General features: G+C 44.6%; 2 protein-coding genes across 4 annotated transcripts in view; both read left to right on the top strand.

The window, feature by feature from the left end:
• The window catches only part of MYOCD (myocardin), a 91,109-nt gene that overhangs the window by 45,947 nt on the left and 26,778 nt on the right, over positions 1–18,384 (top strand). For 2 of the 3 annotated variants that reach the window (XM_070773122.1, XM_070773120.1), the window contains 2 exons: positions 11,632–11,807; positions 18,026–18,139. In XM_070773122.1, coding sequence (XP_070629223.1) covers positions 11,632–11,807; positions 18,026–18,139 — 290 coding nt within the window. The remainder of the gene's footprint in view (positions 1–11,631; positions 11,808–18,025; positions 18,140–18,384) is intronic. The other variant, XM_070773121.1, reaches the window with a different exon arrangement.
• On the top strand, positions 11,840–14,474 carry LOC109574335 (small integral membrane protein 20-like). Its single transcript, XM_070773123.1, has one exon. The coding sequence runs from the start codon at positions 13,513–13,515 to the stop codon at positions 13,765–13,767; it is 255 nt and encodes an 84-aa protein (XP_070629224.1). The 5' UTR covers positions 11,840–13,512; the 3' UTR covers positions 13,768–14,474.

An 18,384-nucleotide genomic window follows, 5' to 3' on the forward strand; every position in this document is an offset into this window, starting at 1 on the left:
CTATTAATTTTGCACGTTTATTCTGTAACTGGGGTACTTTGAAGATTTTCTTAATAGTTCCAGTGGTTTCTCATTTTTATCTTAAATTGTTTGGATATATAATCACATCATCTGCAAATAATGAAGATGTGCCTTCTGGTTTGTTCCTCCTTTCTGTCTGGAAACACTGGCTGGTTGTTGAAAAGAAACATCATGGAATTATTAGTAAATTGCAAAATATCATTTTAAGTTACATGCAGTATATTCATAGCACAAATTATATATAATTTTGTGTATTTTATTTATAAGTTACCTGTTTGTATTTGTAAATGATAAATAAATGATAACAATAGACTATATTATATAAGTCTAATAATATATATATTTTATTATACATAAAATATACAGGTGTGTATCTAACCTATAAAATATGTATGAATTATATAAAACACATATAATTTATATCTTTACATTATACAGCTTTATTGTATAATTTAATAATTATTGATATATTACATAGAAGAAAATTATTATTATTGCTATATTGCCAGTGGTTCAAAAATAGTATTATAATGTTATATATTGGATTGGCCAAAAAGTTAGTCCAGTTTTATTTGTGATGTTGGTGATAACACTTTTGTTTGATTCAGTCTTCCTTGGGAATTTCTCTAGTCATTCACCTCTAAATATGATACTGACTTTTGCTATAAACAGATATTCTAAGGAAGTGTTTGTTCTATTCCATTATTAAGAGTAGCTTGCAAGATGGATGTTTAGTTTTTAAAATGCTTTCCACGTTCATGAAAAGATGACCATTTGAGTTTCTTTCTCTCTTCTAGGAATGTGATACTACTGCCTTTCTTAATCATCCTTGTATTTCTGGAAATAAATCCTACATGGATATTTCCCCCCTAGAAATTGCTAATATTTTATTTGCAAATTTTACATCTCTTTTGTTATTAGTTGGGATAACAGAAGCTGCTAACCAAACCACAAAGTTTCAGCTGCTTGACAGACATTTATTTCTTATTTATAAATGGTCCAGAGAGGGTTTTCTTCTATGGCAAACGTTTCAGGCACACAGACTCCTTTGGTCTTGCTGCTCCATCATCCCCTAGCACAAAGGCGGCAAACTTAAAGAGCTAGAGAGTAAGCAAGCTCTCCGAGCTGTCACAACAACTCAGCTCAGCCATCGTAGTGGAAAAGGAACCACAGGCAATACATAAACAAATGGGCATGGCTGTGTTCCAATAAAACTTTATTTACAAAAACAGACAGCAGGCTCACCAGCCATAAATTTGCCAACCTGTGCCCTGCAGCCTTATCATCCTCCAAATCTAGCCAGAGAAGAGGAAAGGAAGGAACAGCAATTTCACAGGAATATCTCTGTACTGTGGAAGGGGGAGGGGGGTATAAATTTTAATGAGTAGCTTTTGGTCAAGAGCCTGAACAACAGCCATGCTGTGGGCACAGAAAAAAAAAAAAAGAGCATCTGAGAAGTACTTGATATGCATTGTTAGATACTGGTAGAATGTGTCAGTGTGGATAAATGGAAGAGTCACTGATGACCAACCTTGGTTCCCCTGCTGGTCAGCTAGTTAAATGGCAGCCATGTATCAAGATGGGGACTGTGAGCAGAGGGGCAGATCAGGGGAGAGATGATGAATTCCTGTTTCATGTTGGAGCTGAGGGGTCCACAGGAACTCCAGGGGCAGGGGTTCAGTAAGCAGGGCTTTCAACCAAACTAGACTGCAGAAGAAAGTCTTGGTCTAGAGCTACAGACTTAGAAGACTAAGGAAACTTAAACTGATGGACTTGCTAAGAGATCCCTTTCACGTATTCATTTCTTCATTTAATGTTTATGGAGCATCTTCTGTGTGTCAGGCACTGTTCAAGCATTTGTGACATATTAATGAACAAAACCTACAAAAACGTCTGCTCTAGCAGAGCTTATATTCTAGCACAGGAGACACAGATGATCAGCAAAACCCGTGAATAATTATATATCCTAATAAAAAGTGATAAATGGTGTGAAAATAGAAGTTGTGCAGGGTACAGAGTGCCCAGTAGAGGGTGGTTGGGGGGAAGGAAGGAAGTATAAAGAACAAAGAGAATAATGTATAAACAGAGGTAGGGATCTGTGAAGAATAAAGAGAAGGAAAAGCTAGAGAAAAGGTCGGCAGAGGTTGACCTCATCCAGGGAACCCCCATGCGTCAGCCTGTTTAGCAGCAATCTTTCAACGTGCGTGAGTTTCTACCAGCAAGGCAGTGGCATCTTCAGTTCAGTCTCTCAGTCACGTCCAACTCTTTGCAACCCCATGGACTGCAGCACACCAGGCTTCCCTGTCCATCACCAACTCCTGGAGCTTGCTCAAACTCATGTCCATTGAGTTGGTGATGCCATCCAACCATCTCATCCTCTGTCATCCCCTTCTCCTCCTGCCTTCAATCTTTCCCAGCATCAGGGTCTTTTCAAATGAGTGGCATCTTATGACATGTCATCTATCTTATGACATGTCATAGGGACAGAGGAAGCTTCTCAGAGACCAGCTGTAGAAATAGCCCTCTGAGTAACCCTTCCAATGGCACTGATGGTCCCCACCCCTCTCCTGGCTGTCACTTCTCTGGATCTCATCTTCCACCCTCAGCAAAGCAGCAACTCAGGGTGGTGGTTTTCTGTGTATTGTTCTCCTGGCCTCTGTGTATATTCCGTCCTTGGTCCACGCGCCTTTCCAGATGTGTTTACATTTTCCAGCTCCCTCCGCAGCTGTGCGTCTGTGTTTCTGCCAATTCCAGAGCGAAACTCTCACTGTCTTCCTCCCCATCCCCCCGCCCAGGTTTTATTCAAGACCAATTTTTCTTCAACACGAAGATGAAATAAACTAGAACATCTCGCAAGGAGGCTGTTGACAGAGAACCAGCCCCCACTGTGGGGTTTTTCTTCTCCTTGGCAGATGTCCCCACCCTTGCCCTCAGCTGAGTGACTGTAGCAAATCTTTCCCCCTGCACCTTCCTCTCCTTCAGGGTGCCAGCCAACCTTCACTCTTCCAGCCTGCAGGTTTATTTTCTGAGTCAGGTAGAAGTTTACAGATTCCAGCTGGAGGAAACTTAGGCTTGTGTGGGCTACCGTGATATGATGTGAAAGAAAAGGGGGCTTGTGTTTTAGGTTCTTTTTTGTTTTGGTTTTCATTTATTTTTAGTTGGAGGATAATTGCTTTACAATACTGTGTTGTTGTCTGCCATGCATCAACATGAATCAGCCAAAGGTATACCTATGTCCCCCGATCCTTGAACCCTCCTCCCACCTCCTTCCCTATCCCACCCCTCTAGGTTGTCACAGAGCACCAGCTCTGGGCTCCCTGGCTGTCTATTTTGCATATGGTAATGTGTATGTTTCCATGCTGCTCTATCAATTCGCCCCTCCCTCTCCTTCCCCACTGTGTCCACAAGTCTGTTTTCTGTGTCTATGCCTCCTTTGCTGCCCTGCAGATGAGTTCATCCGTACCATCCTTCTCGATCCACATATATGCAATTTTTCTCTTTCTGACTTGCTTCACTCTATGCAATTGGTTCTAGGTTCATCTACCTCATTAGAACTGACTCAAATGTGTTCCTTTTGTATGGCTGAGTAATATTCCATGTATATACGCACTACAACTTCTTTATCCATTCATCTGCTGATGGACATCTAGGTTGCTTCCATGTCCTAGCTATGGTAAATACCAGGTTTTCTGATTTTACTGACTCGGGGTTTCCTCGTGGCTACATCTCACAGCCTACACCTGTTTTCCTGTTTCTCCTACTTAGAAAACCACCAACAGCCTCTCTCTCTCTCAGGCCAGAACACTGAATGTAACAAATGCCATAAGGGAGGGATACCGTGCGAGACCAGAAGATGTGCACTGGAGTTGAGCCTGGCTTTGTTCTGCTTGTGTGTGGTCATCGGCACTTCACACTCTCAGTTTGGAGAGCTCTCCTCCGAGCTGGTTAATCCTCTCTTTGGTCATCCGAGTATCTCCTTCACTGCCAGGAGCATCCCTTAGCTACCAAGGAAGCTGTCATTGTCCAGAGGCCTGGCTTCTGCTTGAGGAAAGGAGAACCCCGGCTGGCTTTCCCAGCTATTTAGACAATAAAAGGGTCCTGGTGTCCTGCTCCAGGGGGCAAGCTCCTCCACCCTAAAGTGTCCTCCTCTTTTCCTTGGATTGAGCCAGGCTTCCCACCTGAATGCCTGAATTTGTTTTTTCAGCTCCTTTTAAAAAAAGTGAACCCTCAATTCAGAATGAAAAGAAAGTGAAAGTCACTCTGTCAGTTGTGCCTGACTCTTTGCGACCCCATACATGAACTGTAGCCCACCAGGCTCCTCTGTCCATGGGATTCTCCAGGCATGAATACTGGAGTGGGTAGCCATTCTTTTCTCCAGGGGATCTTCCTGACCCAGGGATTGAACCTGGGTCTCCTGTATTGCAGGTGGATTCTTTCATGATTGGAGCCGCCAGTGAAGCCTGATTCAGAATATACAGCCCCATTTTCAAAGATAAAGTCATTCTTTCTATCACTGTAACCTTTCAACACAGGAAGCAACATTTCTGTCCCTGGGGGATGGCCCAGAAATCATCCATTTACAAGTGTCATGTACCTTTTTCTAAAAGACCCTACAATAGTCTCAGCTCACTTATAACCACAAGGCTAAGACTTTATAATAAAACAAAACAAAAATTCTTGTTTACTAGGAATCCAGCCATCCTTCAGACTTCTAGAAGTCTCAACACTCTCTAATCATCCATTTTCAAGGCAAATAGACACCAACCATGGCCCCTAAACCAGATGGCGGGGTCATTTGCTTTGGCATAACTTTCTCATGACCAGAATCTATCATTCCATAATGAGAAAGGATTTCCAAAGTGCAAATGATCCTTGAGGGAAAGAAACATGTGATAAATACTTTTCTGAGGAAGATTCTAAAAAAGGTGGTGGGAAAAGAGAACCAGGAAGCCAGTAGCTTTGGGGGTCGGGGATGTCAAGGAGGAAAGTTCAGGTGCTCTAAGATGACGCTAATGTATCTTTACCCACCTAACAATCTTCTTTGTTCCTGGAGAATTGGTTTCAATGGTCAATAGAGAACAAGTGCTGATGCAGCGTAACTGTTTTTCCCAACTCCTGTAGTCCTTAGCATCAGGGTCTGTCTAGAGACTTAAAGTCAGTTTCCTTTTTTTTTCTTTTTAAACTTTTTATTTTGTATTGGAATATAGCCAATTAACAATGTTATAATAGTTTCAGGTAGACAGCAAAGAGATTCAGCAATACATGTACATAAATGAATATGTACACTGTAATATGTATGTATGTAAACAGTCAGACACAACTGAGTGACTAGGCACAGCACAGCACATAGAAAGGACCGTGTTAGTCGCTCAGCCACGTCCTACTCCTTGCAACCCCATGCACTGTCGGCTGCCAGGATCCTCTCTCCATGGGTGTTCCTAGGCAAGAATCTTCCTGATGTAGGGATGGAACCTGAGTCTCCCACATTGCAGGCAGATTCTTTACCATCTGGGTCACCAGAGAAGTCCCTGGGTCAAGAAGATTCCCTGGAGAAGGGCATGGCAACTCACTCCAGTATTCTTGCCTGAAGAATCCCATGGATAGAGGAGCCTGATGGACTACAGTCCATGGGGTCACAAAGAGTCAGACACAACTGAGCAACTAACACTTTTATTTTCATGTATATATATTCTCCCCTAATAAAGTCAATTTCTAAAGTGCCAGGAATTTGAGATAAAGGAATGCTTGTTTCTCCAAAGTCCCATGTCCACCTATTCTCTTCCTGAAGCCATCTGATCCCCTTCAAGAGCCGTGGGCTCCACGGCCTTTGTTGGACAGTTCAATCAGTCTCCTCCAGACTGTAGTATCCTCAGTGTATAGGAACCTCTTTAGGCGGAAGCTGCATTTAAACTAGCTCCTGGCACCCGACCACCTCCTCCCTCAGGAAGTGGATTTGGCTTCCGCCTCTTCCAGGAGGATGTTAGGAGAAGGGCTGACCGAGAATTAAAATAGCCTTCATACATGCACCGCTCAGGCTTGCATACAGATAAGCGAGTGAAGTTTGTTCTCGTGTTCCACCCCCTGCACTCCAGTCCGTGGTGTGGATCCAGAGGCAAGGTAACCAGGACCCTTACTATCTTACTGTAATCTCGGAATTTTAAATGTTTATACAGAGGAAAGTCCAACTGACTCATTCATCTAATCACTTCCGAGAGAGAGAAAGAGGAGTGGGGGTGCGCCAAGGGGCCAGACTGAGATCCCCAAGAGGCCAGGCCCGGAGTCAGCCCTATGGGCATAGCTGCGGGGTGATGTCAGGACTTCCCGAAGCGGGTCCTTGTCATCACATGGCCCGACGTGTCTCCAGGGACAATAGCCAGCGCCCTACACTCCAGCAGCTCCCAGCGAGCCCCGGGAGATTGGAGCAGGGGCCCTGGGTCACAACACGGAGCTGATAGACTCTGCTTGTTCCTGCGGCAGCCAGATAAGGTGACCTCTGTCCCTCTTCACTGAGCCTGGCCTGAACCAGGCAAGAGAGGGGGGAGCGCACAGCCTTTCCTGCGATGTCCCTTGTGCTCTGGAGAAGGTCTGCTTCGCTTTCCCAGAATGAACCTCTTGATGTTTCTGGCTCCAGAGTTGTGCTGACTTTTGCACAGCTAACCACAGGATCAACTGCCTCTTGGGTGGTCTTTTTAAAATTTTTGATCATGGTAAACTTGAGACAGGCAGACACTCCTACCAAAACCAATAATAATAACAACAGCTAGAAATGATTGGACACTTGTGTGTCAGGAACCTTGTGAATAACATATAACATATGTCAACCTCAATGCTTTTTTATTTTAAGAAAGCTATCTCATTGATTTTTGAAAAATACCTATTTATTAATTTGGCTGCCCTGCATATTAGTTGTTGCATGCTGAGCTTCCCAGGTGGCACTAGTGGTAAAGAATTTGCCTGCAACACAGGAGATGTAATAGACGTGTGTTCGATCCCTGGGTCCGGAAGGTCCCCTGGAGGAGGGCTTGGCAACCCACTCCAGTATTCTTGCCTGGAGAATCCCATGGACAGAAGAGCCTGGCGAGCTACAGTCTATGGGGTCACAAAGAGTCAGACATGACTGAGTGACTGAGCATGCACTCACAGTGTCAGAGTGGAAAGGACATGCTGATTTATGACCACGACAGCAGGGCTCCACAGTCCTCCCACGCCTTCTCTGAGACAATGGCAACAAGACTGTCGTGATCCCCTGCCTCCTTTATTCTCACGGTCAGGGTGTCACGTTCATTCCCTCAGATCTCAAAAACTCAAGTAAAAGATGTTGTGAAGGATGGAGCTGTCCTTAGCACACATGTGCAGAAAAAGGGACACGGCTGATTTCTACGTCATCAGCCCCACCTCACCCACCAGCCCAGCAGGTCTTAACATGTTCCCGAAACAACACACATCTGACAACCTCCCTGGAGGAAAATCCATTTTGCCACCCCCTCTGCTGGGACTCTGAGCATCTGAAGGCTGGACCTTCAGTCTTAGCTCAATCTCTAGAGAACTGGGGCCAGCCTGGACCTTGTGATGACCTCCTCTACAAAACAGGGATGAGAGATTGCAGTCCTTACTCTGACTTCCTGGGCCATTCTGAAGCCAAACACAAGTTGACTGTTTCTATTACTGCTGCCACTGCTAAATGGACTGCTGATTTGAACTACTATCTTTTGTGTGTGGGGGGGTGGGGGGAATTGTTTGTTTTTTAGTGTTTGTTTATTTATTTGGCTCACTGGGCCTTAGTTGCACACAGGATTTTTCATCTTCGTTGCGGCACAAGGGATCTTTTTTGTTGTGACATGTGAGATCTAGTTCCCTGACCGGGGATCAAGCCCAGGCCCCCCACACTGGGAGCATGGAGTCTTAGCCACTGGCCCACCCAGGGAAGTTGCACAAACTACTATTTTCATCATGTGTTATCTTTCCACTTAAAGTCATTGAAGGGGAGTAGTCAGGGAGTAAGAGAAATTTTCTCTCTTTTTCCATCCCCACCCTTCTTATGATATTTCTACATGAGTTAGAACCCTTGGACAACTTTGTGGTTTAATTAATTCACTCTCATTTGTATGAGTTTCAGATGTAATACTCTTGTATGGAGTGGGGAGTGGGGGTTGGGGGGCAGGGAGGCAGGGGGTGAATTCTTTGTCACATGAAGGGTCAGATCATACAGAGAAGATCCATACCTGTTCAGACTGAAGGAAGTGGGGAGGGAATATAAGATGCTAATGCTCGGCCATCAAGAGTTCTGTTGGGCAGAGGAGGCTGACAGCCCCTGGGGGCTAGCACAGTCAGTTCTGGGCTCTCTGAGTCGCTGTGCACTCAGGCCCTGTACCAAGTAAACCCCAACAAAATGCTGCAATTTCTGTGGATCAGTTCAGATCAGTCGCTCAGTCATGTCCGACTCTTTGTGACCCCATGGACCGCAGCACACCAGGCTCCCCGGTCTATCACCAACTCCCAGAGCTTGCTCAAACTCATGTCCATCAAGTTGGTGATGCCATCCAACCATCTCTTCCTCTGTTGTCCCCTTCTCCTCCTGCCTTCAATCTTTCCCAGCATCAGGGTCTTTTCTAATGAGTCAGTTCTTCACATCAGGTGGCCAAAGTATTGGAGCTTCAACTTCAGCATCAGCTCTTCCAATGAATATTCAGGACTTATTTCCTTTAGGATTGACTGGTTTGATTTCCTTTCTGTCCAAGGGACTCTCGAGAGTCTTCTCCAACTGTTCAAAGTATCAATTCTTCAGCACTCAGCCTTCTTTATAGTCCAACTCACATCTGTATATGACTACTGAAAAGACCATAGTTTTGAATAGATGGACCTTTGTTGCAAAGTAACATCTCTGCTTTTTAATTCACTATCTAGGTTGGTCACAGCTTTTATTCCAAGGAGCAAGCGTCTTTTAATTTTATGGCTGCAGTCACCATCTGCAGTTATTTTGGAACCCCAAAAAATAAAGTCTGTCCCTGTTTCCTTTGTTTCTTCATCTATTTGCCATGAAGTGATGGGACCAGATGCCATGATCTTCGTTTTTTGAATGTTGAGTTTTAAGCCAGTGAGGAAGACTTAATACCCACTCAACCCCAACTCCTATGCCCAGCTGGCCCTGAATAACACATGTCATCTTTTAAACAGGGACAAAGCCTTCTTTAACAATGATATATGTATCTATTTACTTCCTTGGCTTTGTCGGGTCTTGGTTGTGGGACATGAGATCTTCCATCCTTGTTGCAGGTTTTTTAGCTGTGGCACGTGGGATCTAGTTCCTAAACCAGGGATCGAACCCAGTGCCCCTGCATCGGGAGTGCAGAGTCTTAGCCATTGGACCACAAGGGAAGTCCCGGGACAAAGCCTTTATTTAATTCCACAAACAGAAGTAGGAGTTGAAATGCCAGTGAAAACGTGTTTTCTAAAGTAAAGAAATTAACAGGTTGAGTTACAATGGAAGCATATTCATAGAGGCTTCCAGAAGGACCTGCCGGGGAAGATCACACAATCTCCTGGAGAAAGGGAAAACAGTATAAAAATTCCTTCATGTTGTGTGAAAAAAACAAATTGAGCTTCTTTGCAGAGTCCAGGGTTTGCCATGAGAAAAGAAGGGAGGGAGTGATCTAACTCTGGACCCTTAAAATAGAGGATGGGGACAGGGGTGCAGTGGTCTGAGACCAGATGGGAGAGAAAAGTGACCCATGATTGCAAAGAAAAAGCAGACATTTGTCAAATAACCCTCTGTTAGAAAATGAATCGGTTTCTGACACACACATAAAAAATACTGGCATGTATTTATTTCAGATGATACATGAACAGATGTTTTATATTCTTCTCTGCACTTTTCTATTATTTCAAATTTTTATAGATACAAATAAGGGCCCTTTGGGGAATAAAAATTGAAAACTAAAAGTTCCTGTTAAGACAGTCGAATACTATGTAGCTGTTACCAAAAAATTGAGGCCCATCTCTATGTGTTCACATGCAAAGATCTCCAAGAAGCACTGTGGAGTTAAAAAATATATATATATTTTTAAAGCAAGTTTCAGCATGGTCTCTTTCACCCAGTCCTAACTGAATGAAATGCTTTTTAAATCCGTGTGTGTCTTGCTATATGGATAGAATTAAATCCGGAAGAAGAAATAAATCATTAATGCAAGTGGGATTATTATATACCTTGTTATGTTCATTTCATATGGTGCGAATGAATTTTTATAAGTAAAAATTACTTTTATAATCATAGAAAAGTGGCATTGAGTTTTATAAGGAATCCTGGAAGCCGAGAAGCAGCAGGGCTGGTCCCCTAGCCTTTCCAGATTAGCAGTCTGCCCAGCGACTGGAGTTCTCAGCCGCTCTGTGCTTGCCCGGCCTCCCTCCTGACTTGACGCTTGCGTGTCTGAGTGGGGGTCCGGGACACATGCCAGCAGCGGTGGCGGTGACAAGCCCCAAACCACGTTTGTTCCATTACTTCCAGCTCCTTTCCAATCTCCCCAGTGAGAGCTCCTCTCTCTTATCTGCCCAGAGCTTGAGTCAAAAGTTCTTGTCAGCATGATTGCGGAACACCGGGCTGGAAAACTTGCTGATAATACATAAATTCCTTTCCAAGAGCTGTGCCTGCAAGCGGGTCAGGAGGGCTCTGTGGCCTCGGCACATTTTGTACTCTGCACTTGGATAATAAGAGAGGAGATCTGGTAACTAAGAAATGGGAGGGACATTCAAGGATGTCACCACAGTCCCACCTGGTCTGGTAACCCCACTTTCCAAGCCCAGGCCTGGGTTCCCCTCCCAAAACCATGAAGCCTGCTGGGGAAGAATCTGAACATGTACGAGTCGCTGGGGATTTCCAAAATAGACAGAAAGATAAGAGGAATAACAACAAAATCCAAAGAATTAAAAAAAAATAATAAAGATCACGCTCCAGTTTCTGAGACACATTTATGGCTTTTTATAAACAGATATGCGTTTGTTGAATGGAGCTTCAGTACACCCTGGTGACATTAGGCCTCTTCTGACATTTAGAAATTTAAATTTAGGCGCTCCCTTGGCTTATCCTTAATAGCAAAGTTTGCAAAACATTTTGTGCCGGGTGCCTGCTTTGTATGTGAACACGATGCAAATGGCACGCCGTCACATCAACTTCACCTCTCCTCGTAAAGCCCGAGGGAGACAGGGGGCCTTCTCCCCCAGTGGCCCACATTCTTTCCTTCATCTTCCCTGATTTAGCTCCAGAAAGATAGGGGTTCACATAACAAAATGTGCAGGAATGGATCAACACTAAGTAAAGGTTGACAGGTGATGATAGACCTCTAGTATGTCACTCATTCCTCCCCGCCAAACATGCCACTTTTATAAATGCACATCCCCCTCTACGGAGTAAATAGAGGAGAGACCAAATCATTTTAAATCTACCTTCACTCTTACCTTGGGCTTCCCTGGTGGCTCGGACAGTAAAGAATCTACCTGTAGTGCAGGGGACCGGGGTTCCTTGAACTGGGAACTCTGAAGGCAGCTGGTAGTGCCCCGAATGGGGGCGACATCTGGAAGCTTGTCTGCTGACCCAGTTCTTGGCTTCCCCTCCCTCAGGGAACCAGGTGACTTTCTCCAAGTCGGCGGATGCATTTGCCTTTGAGGAGGACAGCAGCAGTGATGGGCTTTCTCCAGATCAGACTCGAGGGGAAGACCTCCAGGGCTCAGCGGGATCCCCCCCGGACACGAAAGCTATGGAGACCCCTTTGGCGGGTCCTCGAGGGACAGTCCAGGTAAACAAACCCCCTTCCAGCCTGCTCATCTCTTCAGTCCTGAAATCACGGCTGCCACGGTGGGTTTAGCATAGAGACCTGAGAGATGTCTCTTCACAACACATCGTCCTGTTGCTAACTCTCACCGTGTTCAGTTCAGGGTTCTGTGTGTGAGGGCAGGAGCTTCCAGAAAACACCAAGAGAGAGAGTCCCCAGAAATATGTCCTTTGACTTAAATTTTCAGTATCTACTCGGCCAAGTAGATCTCTTTTATCTCCATTTTTGCAGACAAGGTAGAAATGAGGCTCCCAAAGATTTGACAGTCAGTCGACAGTCTCCTGGAAAGAAAGGGCCACTGCAGGACTGGTTTCAAAGCTCACGGTCCTTCCTGTGATTGAGTTGCCACTGTAGGATCTGGGGAGCAGGAGCTGGAGGTGCTGGTGGTTGCTGTTCAGTCGCTAAGTCATGTCCAACTCTTTGTGACCCCAAGGACTGCAGCACGCCAGACTCCTCTGTCTTTCACTGTCTCCAGGAGTTTGCTCAAATTCATGTCCATTGAGTCAGTGACACTATTTAATTCATCTCATCCTCTGCTGCCCACTTGTCCTCCTGCCCTCAATCTTTCCCAGCAGCAGAATCTTTTCCAATGAGTTGGCTCTTCATGTCAGGTGACCAAGTATTAGAGCTTCATCTTTAGCATCAGTCCTTCCAGTAATATTCAGGGTTGATTTCCTTTAGGATTGACTGGTTTGACCTCCTTGCTGTCCAAGGGACTCTTAAGAGTCTTCTCTAGCACCACAATGGGAAAGCATTGATTCTTTGGTACTCAGTCCTCTTTATGGTCCAAATCTCACATCCGTACTTCACTACTGGAAAAACTGATTGGCTAAAAAGCAGGAGACCCAAGCTGCTCCTGCCTTTAGCAGGTGTCCACACGCCAAATCCTGCAAAGGCTGCCTCCAGCCCTAGCCCAAACGTAGCACTCCCCTCTTTCTGGACAAATCTACAGACTGTCCAGACATGATAAATATATGTTGCAAATACTATTAAAAGCACATTTATAAAGAGCAGGATGATAGCTGTCAACAGCTACTGCCATGATTAAGCACCAGCTGTGTACCAGGACCAGTGCTAGGCACCTTGCGGGCGTTTTCTATCAGATGTTACAGAGAAGGAAATGAGTTGGTGAGGCTGAGTGTGGCCCTGGGAGCACCACAGACCACCCACCCTCCAACTCTGGAGCATCCCCTCTAGAAGCCACATCTAGCCTTGATGACACTCCCCTCTGCCTGGCAGGATGGTATTCCTGGAGCCCCCAGAGAAGATGAGTGTGAGCGTCCGCATAGGAGGAGGAGAGGAGGGGTCACACTCATGTGACAGCAAGATGTGAATCTTCCACCACATTCCGACTCTGGAGAGAACCCTCCACCCTCAGCCCCCTCCTTTCAGGAAGACCTCACTCCTCTTGGCCTCACAGGAATTGTTCAATGACTTGAAATCAGATACTATATATATATATATATACACACACACACACACACACATATTGCCTATTTTTATTATTTTTTTATATTATTTTATATGGGGTTTCCCTGGTAGCTCAGTGGTAAAGAACCTGCCTGCCAATGTAGAAGACATAAGTGATGCAGGTTTAATCCCTGGGTCGGGAAGATCCCCTGGAGAAGGAAATGGTAACCCATTCCGGTATTCTTGCCTGGGAAATATCATGGACAGAGTCCCGGGCACTCGGAGAATCCGGGTAGCCCCGGCTAGAGCCATGTCCCGGAGCCTGCGCACTGCTCTCATTTTCGGCGGCTTCATCTCCCTGATCGGCGCCGCCTTCTACCCCATCTACTTCTGGCCCTTAATGCGGCTGGAGAAGTGCAAGAAGGAACAAGCCATAAATCGAGCTGTTATTGTTCAAGAAGACGTGCAGCCACCAAGGTTGAAAGTGTGGTCGGATCCATTTGGCCAGAAATGAGAAGACTAACACCACCTCTAACTATGAAAGTAGATAAGAGACTTCATGCTTTCAGTTCTGCAGTAAGTTCAATAAGTCACCTGGCTAGAGAACGCTGGCTGGAGCAGAAAACTCTAGAAGACCATAAAAAGTCCTATGCATGAGGAGTAGGTCCCTTCTTAAAAGGACCCTGGAACAAATCATACTATTAGGAGGGTTTTCATGATTTGGTATCCTTTCTAAAAATGAAGCTGTCTCACTCAGCTGGACTTGAAGGCTATCTACATATTATTCAGTCTCTACCTCTTAGCCAGCCAAGCTGTGATATGAATACAAGCAATTAGTAGACTGGGGAAGATTCTAGACTGTTTTGCTATCCTCCAAATAGGAAATTTCAGGGGGAAACTACCATATTGAGCAGGCTCATAGGGCTCTTTGAAAATGTTAAAGTTGATAAAACTCTTTGAGGACAAGGTACATTGTACTTTTTAAGAATAAATAGTTCAAGTCAACTATCTCATTAGGAAGGTTGCTGCATGTTGAGAAATAAACAAATTTGAAGCAAACTAAATGGGTCTGCATGCCTATTAGAAATCATTGTTGAATTGACTGAAATGAAAATATATATATTAAAATGATTTCTCTTACTTAAAAACAAACAAACAAAAAAAAGAAATATCATGGACAGAGGAGCCTGGTGGGCTACAGTCCATGAGGTCAAAAAAGAGTCGGACACAGCTTAACAACTGAGCATGCATTATTTTATATATTTTAATTATATATAGATATCTTATATCTTATTTTTATTATATATAGATATTTTATATCTGTGTGCACTTTTAATTTTTCAATTGAGGTATATAATTGACATATAACACTATACTACTTTCAGGTGTTCACCACAACTGTTTGATACCATATATGTCATGAAATACACAATATATCAGATCAGATCAGTCACTCAGTCATGTCTAACTCTTTGCGACCCCATGAATCACAGCATGCCAGGCCTCCCTGTCCAACACCAACTTCCGGAGTTCACTGAGATATCCATCGAGTCAGTGATGCCATCCAGCCATCTCATCCTCTGTAGTCCCCTTCTCCTCTTGCCCCCAATCCCTCCCAGCATCAGAGTCTTTTCCAATGAGTCAACTCTTCGCATGAGGTGGCCAAAGTACTGGAGTTTCAGCTTTAGCATCATTCCTTCCAAAGTAATCCCAGGGCTGATCTCCTTCAGAATGGACTGGTTGGATCTCCTTGCAGTCCAAAGGACTCTCAAGAGTCTTCTCCCAACACCACAGTTCAAAAGCATCAATTCTTCAGCGCTCAGCCTTCTTCACAGTCCAACTCTCACATCCATACATGACCACAGGAAAAACCATAGCCTTGACTAGATGGACCTTTGTTGGCAAAGTAATGTCTCTGCTTTTGAATATGCTATCTAGGTTGGTCATAACTTTCCTTCCAAGGAGTAAGCGTCTTTTAATTTCATGGTTGCAGTCACCATCTGTAGTGATTTTGGAGCCCAGAAAAATAAAGTCTGACACTGTTTCCACTGTTTCCCCATCTATTTCCCATGAAGTGGTGGGACCAGATGCCATGATCTTCGTTTTCTGAATGTTGAGCTTTAAGCCAACTTTTTCACTCTCCTCTTTCACTTTCATCAAGAGGCTTTTTAGTTCCTCTTTACTTTCTGCCATAAGGGTGGTGTCATCTGCATATCTGAGGTTATTGATATTTCTCCCGGCAATCTTGATTCCAGCTTGTGTTTCTTCCAGTCCAGCATTTCTCATGATGTACTCTGCATAGTAGTGAAATAAACAGGGTGACAATATACAGCCTTGACGTACTCCTTTTCCTATTTGGAACCAGTCTGTTGGTCCATGTCCAGTTCTAACTGTTGCTTCCTGACCTGCATACAAATTTCTCAAGAGGCAGATCAGGTGGTCTGGTATTCCCATCTCTTTCAGAATTTCTCACAGTTTATTGTGATCCACACAGTCAAAGGCTTTGGCATAGTCAATAAAGCAGAAATAGATGTTTTTCTGGAACTCTCTTGCTTTTTCCATGATCCAGCGGATGTTGGCAATTTGATCTCTGGTTCCTCTGCCTTTTCTAAAACCAGCTTGAACATCAGGAAGTTCACGGTTCACATATTGCTGAAGCCTGGCTTGGAGAATTTTGAGCATTACTTTACTAGCGTGTGAGATGAGTGCAATTGTGTGGTAGTTTGAGCATTCTTTGGCATTGCCTTTCTTTGGGATTGGAATGAAAACTGACCTTTTCCAGTCCTGTGGCCACTGCTGAGTTTTCCAAATTTGCTGGCATATTGAGTTCAGCACTTTCACAGCATCATCTTTCAGGATTTGGAATAGCTCAACTGGAATTCTATCACCTCCACTAGCTTTGTTCATAGTGATGCTTTCTAAGGCCCACTTGACTTCACATTCCAGGATGTCTGGCTCTAGGTCAGTGATCACACCATCATAATTATCTGGATCGTGAAGATCTTTTTTGTACAGTTCTTCTGTGTATTCTTGCCACCTCTTCTTAATATCTTCTGCTTCTGTTAGGTCCATACCATTTCTGTCCTTTATCGAGCCCATCTTTGCATGAAATGTTCCCTTGGTATCTCTAATTTTCTTGAAGAGATCTCTAGTCTTTCCCATTCTGTTGTTTTCCTCTATTTCTTTGCATTGATTGCTGAAGAAGGCTTTCTTATCTCTTCGTGCTATTCTTTGGAACTCTGCATTCAGATGCTTATATCTTTCCTTTCCTCCTTTGCTTTTTGCTTCTCTTCTTTTCACAGCTATTTGTAAGGCCTCCCCAGACAGCCATTTTGCTTTTTTGCATTTCTTTTCCACCGGGATGGTCTTGATCTCTGTCTCCTGTACAATGTCACGAACCTCATTCCATAGCTAGGCCCTTAAATCTATTTCTCACTTCCACTGTATAATCATAAGGGATTTGATTTAGGTCATACCTGAATGGTCTAGTGGTTTTCCCTACTTTCTTCAATTTAAGTCTGAATTTGGCAATAAGGAGTTTGTGGTCTGAGCCACAGTCAGCTCCTGGTCTTGTTTTTGCTGACTGTATAGAGCTTCTCCATCTTTGGCTGCAAAGAATATAATCAATCTGATTTCGGTGTTGACCATCTGGCGATGTCCATGTATAGAGTCTTCTCTTGTGTTGTTGGAAGAGGGTGTTTGTTATGACCAGTGCATTTTCTTGGCAAAACTCTATTAGTCTTTGCCCTGCTTCATTCCGTATTCCAAGGCCAAATTTGCCTGTTACTCCAGGTGTTTCTTGACTTCCTACTTTTGCATTTTGGCCTAGTTATTTGCATTTTGCATTAGGCATTAGGCCTAGTTTGGCCTAGTTGCATTAGGCCTAGTTGCATTAGGCCTAGTTTGGCCTAGTTATTTGCATTTTGCATCAGTTAATCCAGCAGCCTCAAGTGAGAGATGAGGGCATGGGCTCTGAGAGAAAAGGATGCTACAGACCTTTGACACGTGCTCAGGCAAAGACTGGGCAGCTCAGGGGCCTTTTCTGAAAGTCATGGCATAGGACTGTGGGACAGGAAGAGGATGCTGCGTTCATTTCTGCATCCTCTATGTGTGGGAACGTGCCTCTCATTAAGGTTTTCCTGATGCTGCATCCCTACACACACATATTTATATACACAGACATACACACAGACACACAGGTATGCACACACAGACACACATGCAAAGGAATGTATACACATACACATATCCACACATACATTACAGAAGCATACACAGAGACATATACGCACATACAGAGACACACATACACACACATACCTACACACTTTCCTTCCATCTGCCAACCCCCTTCTCATCTGACTTTTTCATTGTCCTACCTTTCCCCCAAAGTCCCTCCACTCATTCCTCCCGCTTCTTCTCTTTTTCAATCCACTGTCAATTCCAACATGTAGACCTCACTGCAAGTAGGTAGATCCCGCCCACAGGGTGACCAGATGTCCCAGTTCGCCTAGCCCAAGCTAATTCTATACCTGTTGGATGGAATGATTATTTATCATGCCTGCTTTCTCTCTTAAAAAGAGTCCTCAATTGGTTGACAGATCATGTACTTGACTCTCCACCCCTGGGGACAGAGTCTGAGGTTTTCCTCAGATAAGAAGCTGGGGTTGATGCAGCAGAGCTGGGGGTGAGGGTGGGTGCCTCCACTGCAGCATCCCCGTGTCACAGTTTCTGCTCCTGCATCCTAATCAGGCTCAAATTTGGATTTTCAGGATTCAGAAAATGAGAGGAGTGACCCAGCCCCACACCCCGGCAACCAGCCAGACCCGGGCAAGCAGGGGCTTGGCTCCCTGGGCACCCCCATCACTGGGCACACAGCCGTAAAGGTAGGATGGGCCAGCCTCCATGCCCGCCTGAGCATGCAGCTCACGGGGCCATTGCGGGGCAGGGCATGCTGAGTTAGGTCTGGCAACGGGGAAAGTCATGTGGACCGATGGATGGATTCAGTCCACTGGGAGCATCACTAGACAGGGGTGGAGAAGTGGGCTATCACTGTACATGGACCAAGAGGCTCTTGCCCATCAGGGATCTTCCCCACAGAAAAGAAGCGTCTGTGGCTCCTTTCTTTGGG

The sequence above is a fragment of the Bos indicus genome, chromosome 19 (genome assembly GCF_029378745.1).
Source record: "Bos indicus isolate NIAB-ARS_2022 breed Sahiwal x Tharparkar chromosome 19, NIAB-ARS_B.indTharparkar_mat_pri_1.0, whole genome shotgun sequence".
Lineage (NCBI taxonomy): Eukaryota > Metazoa > Chordata > Mammalia > Artiodactyla > Bovidae > Bos > Bos indicus.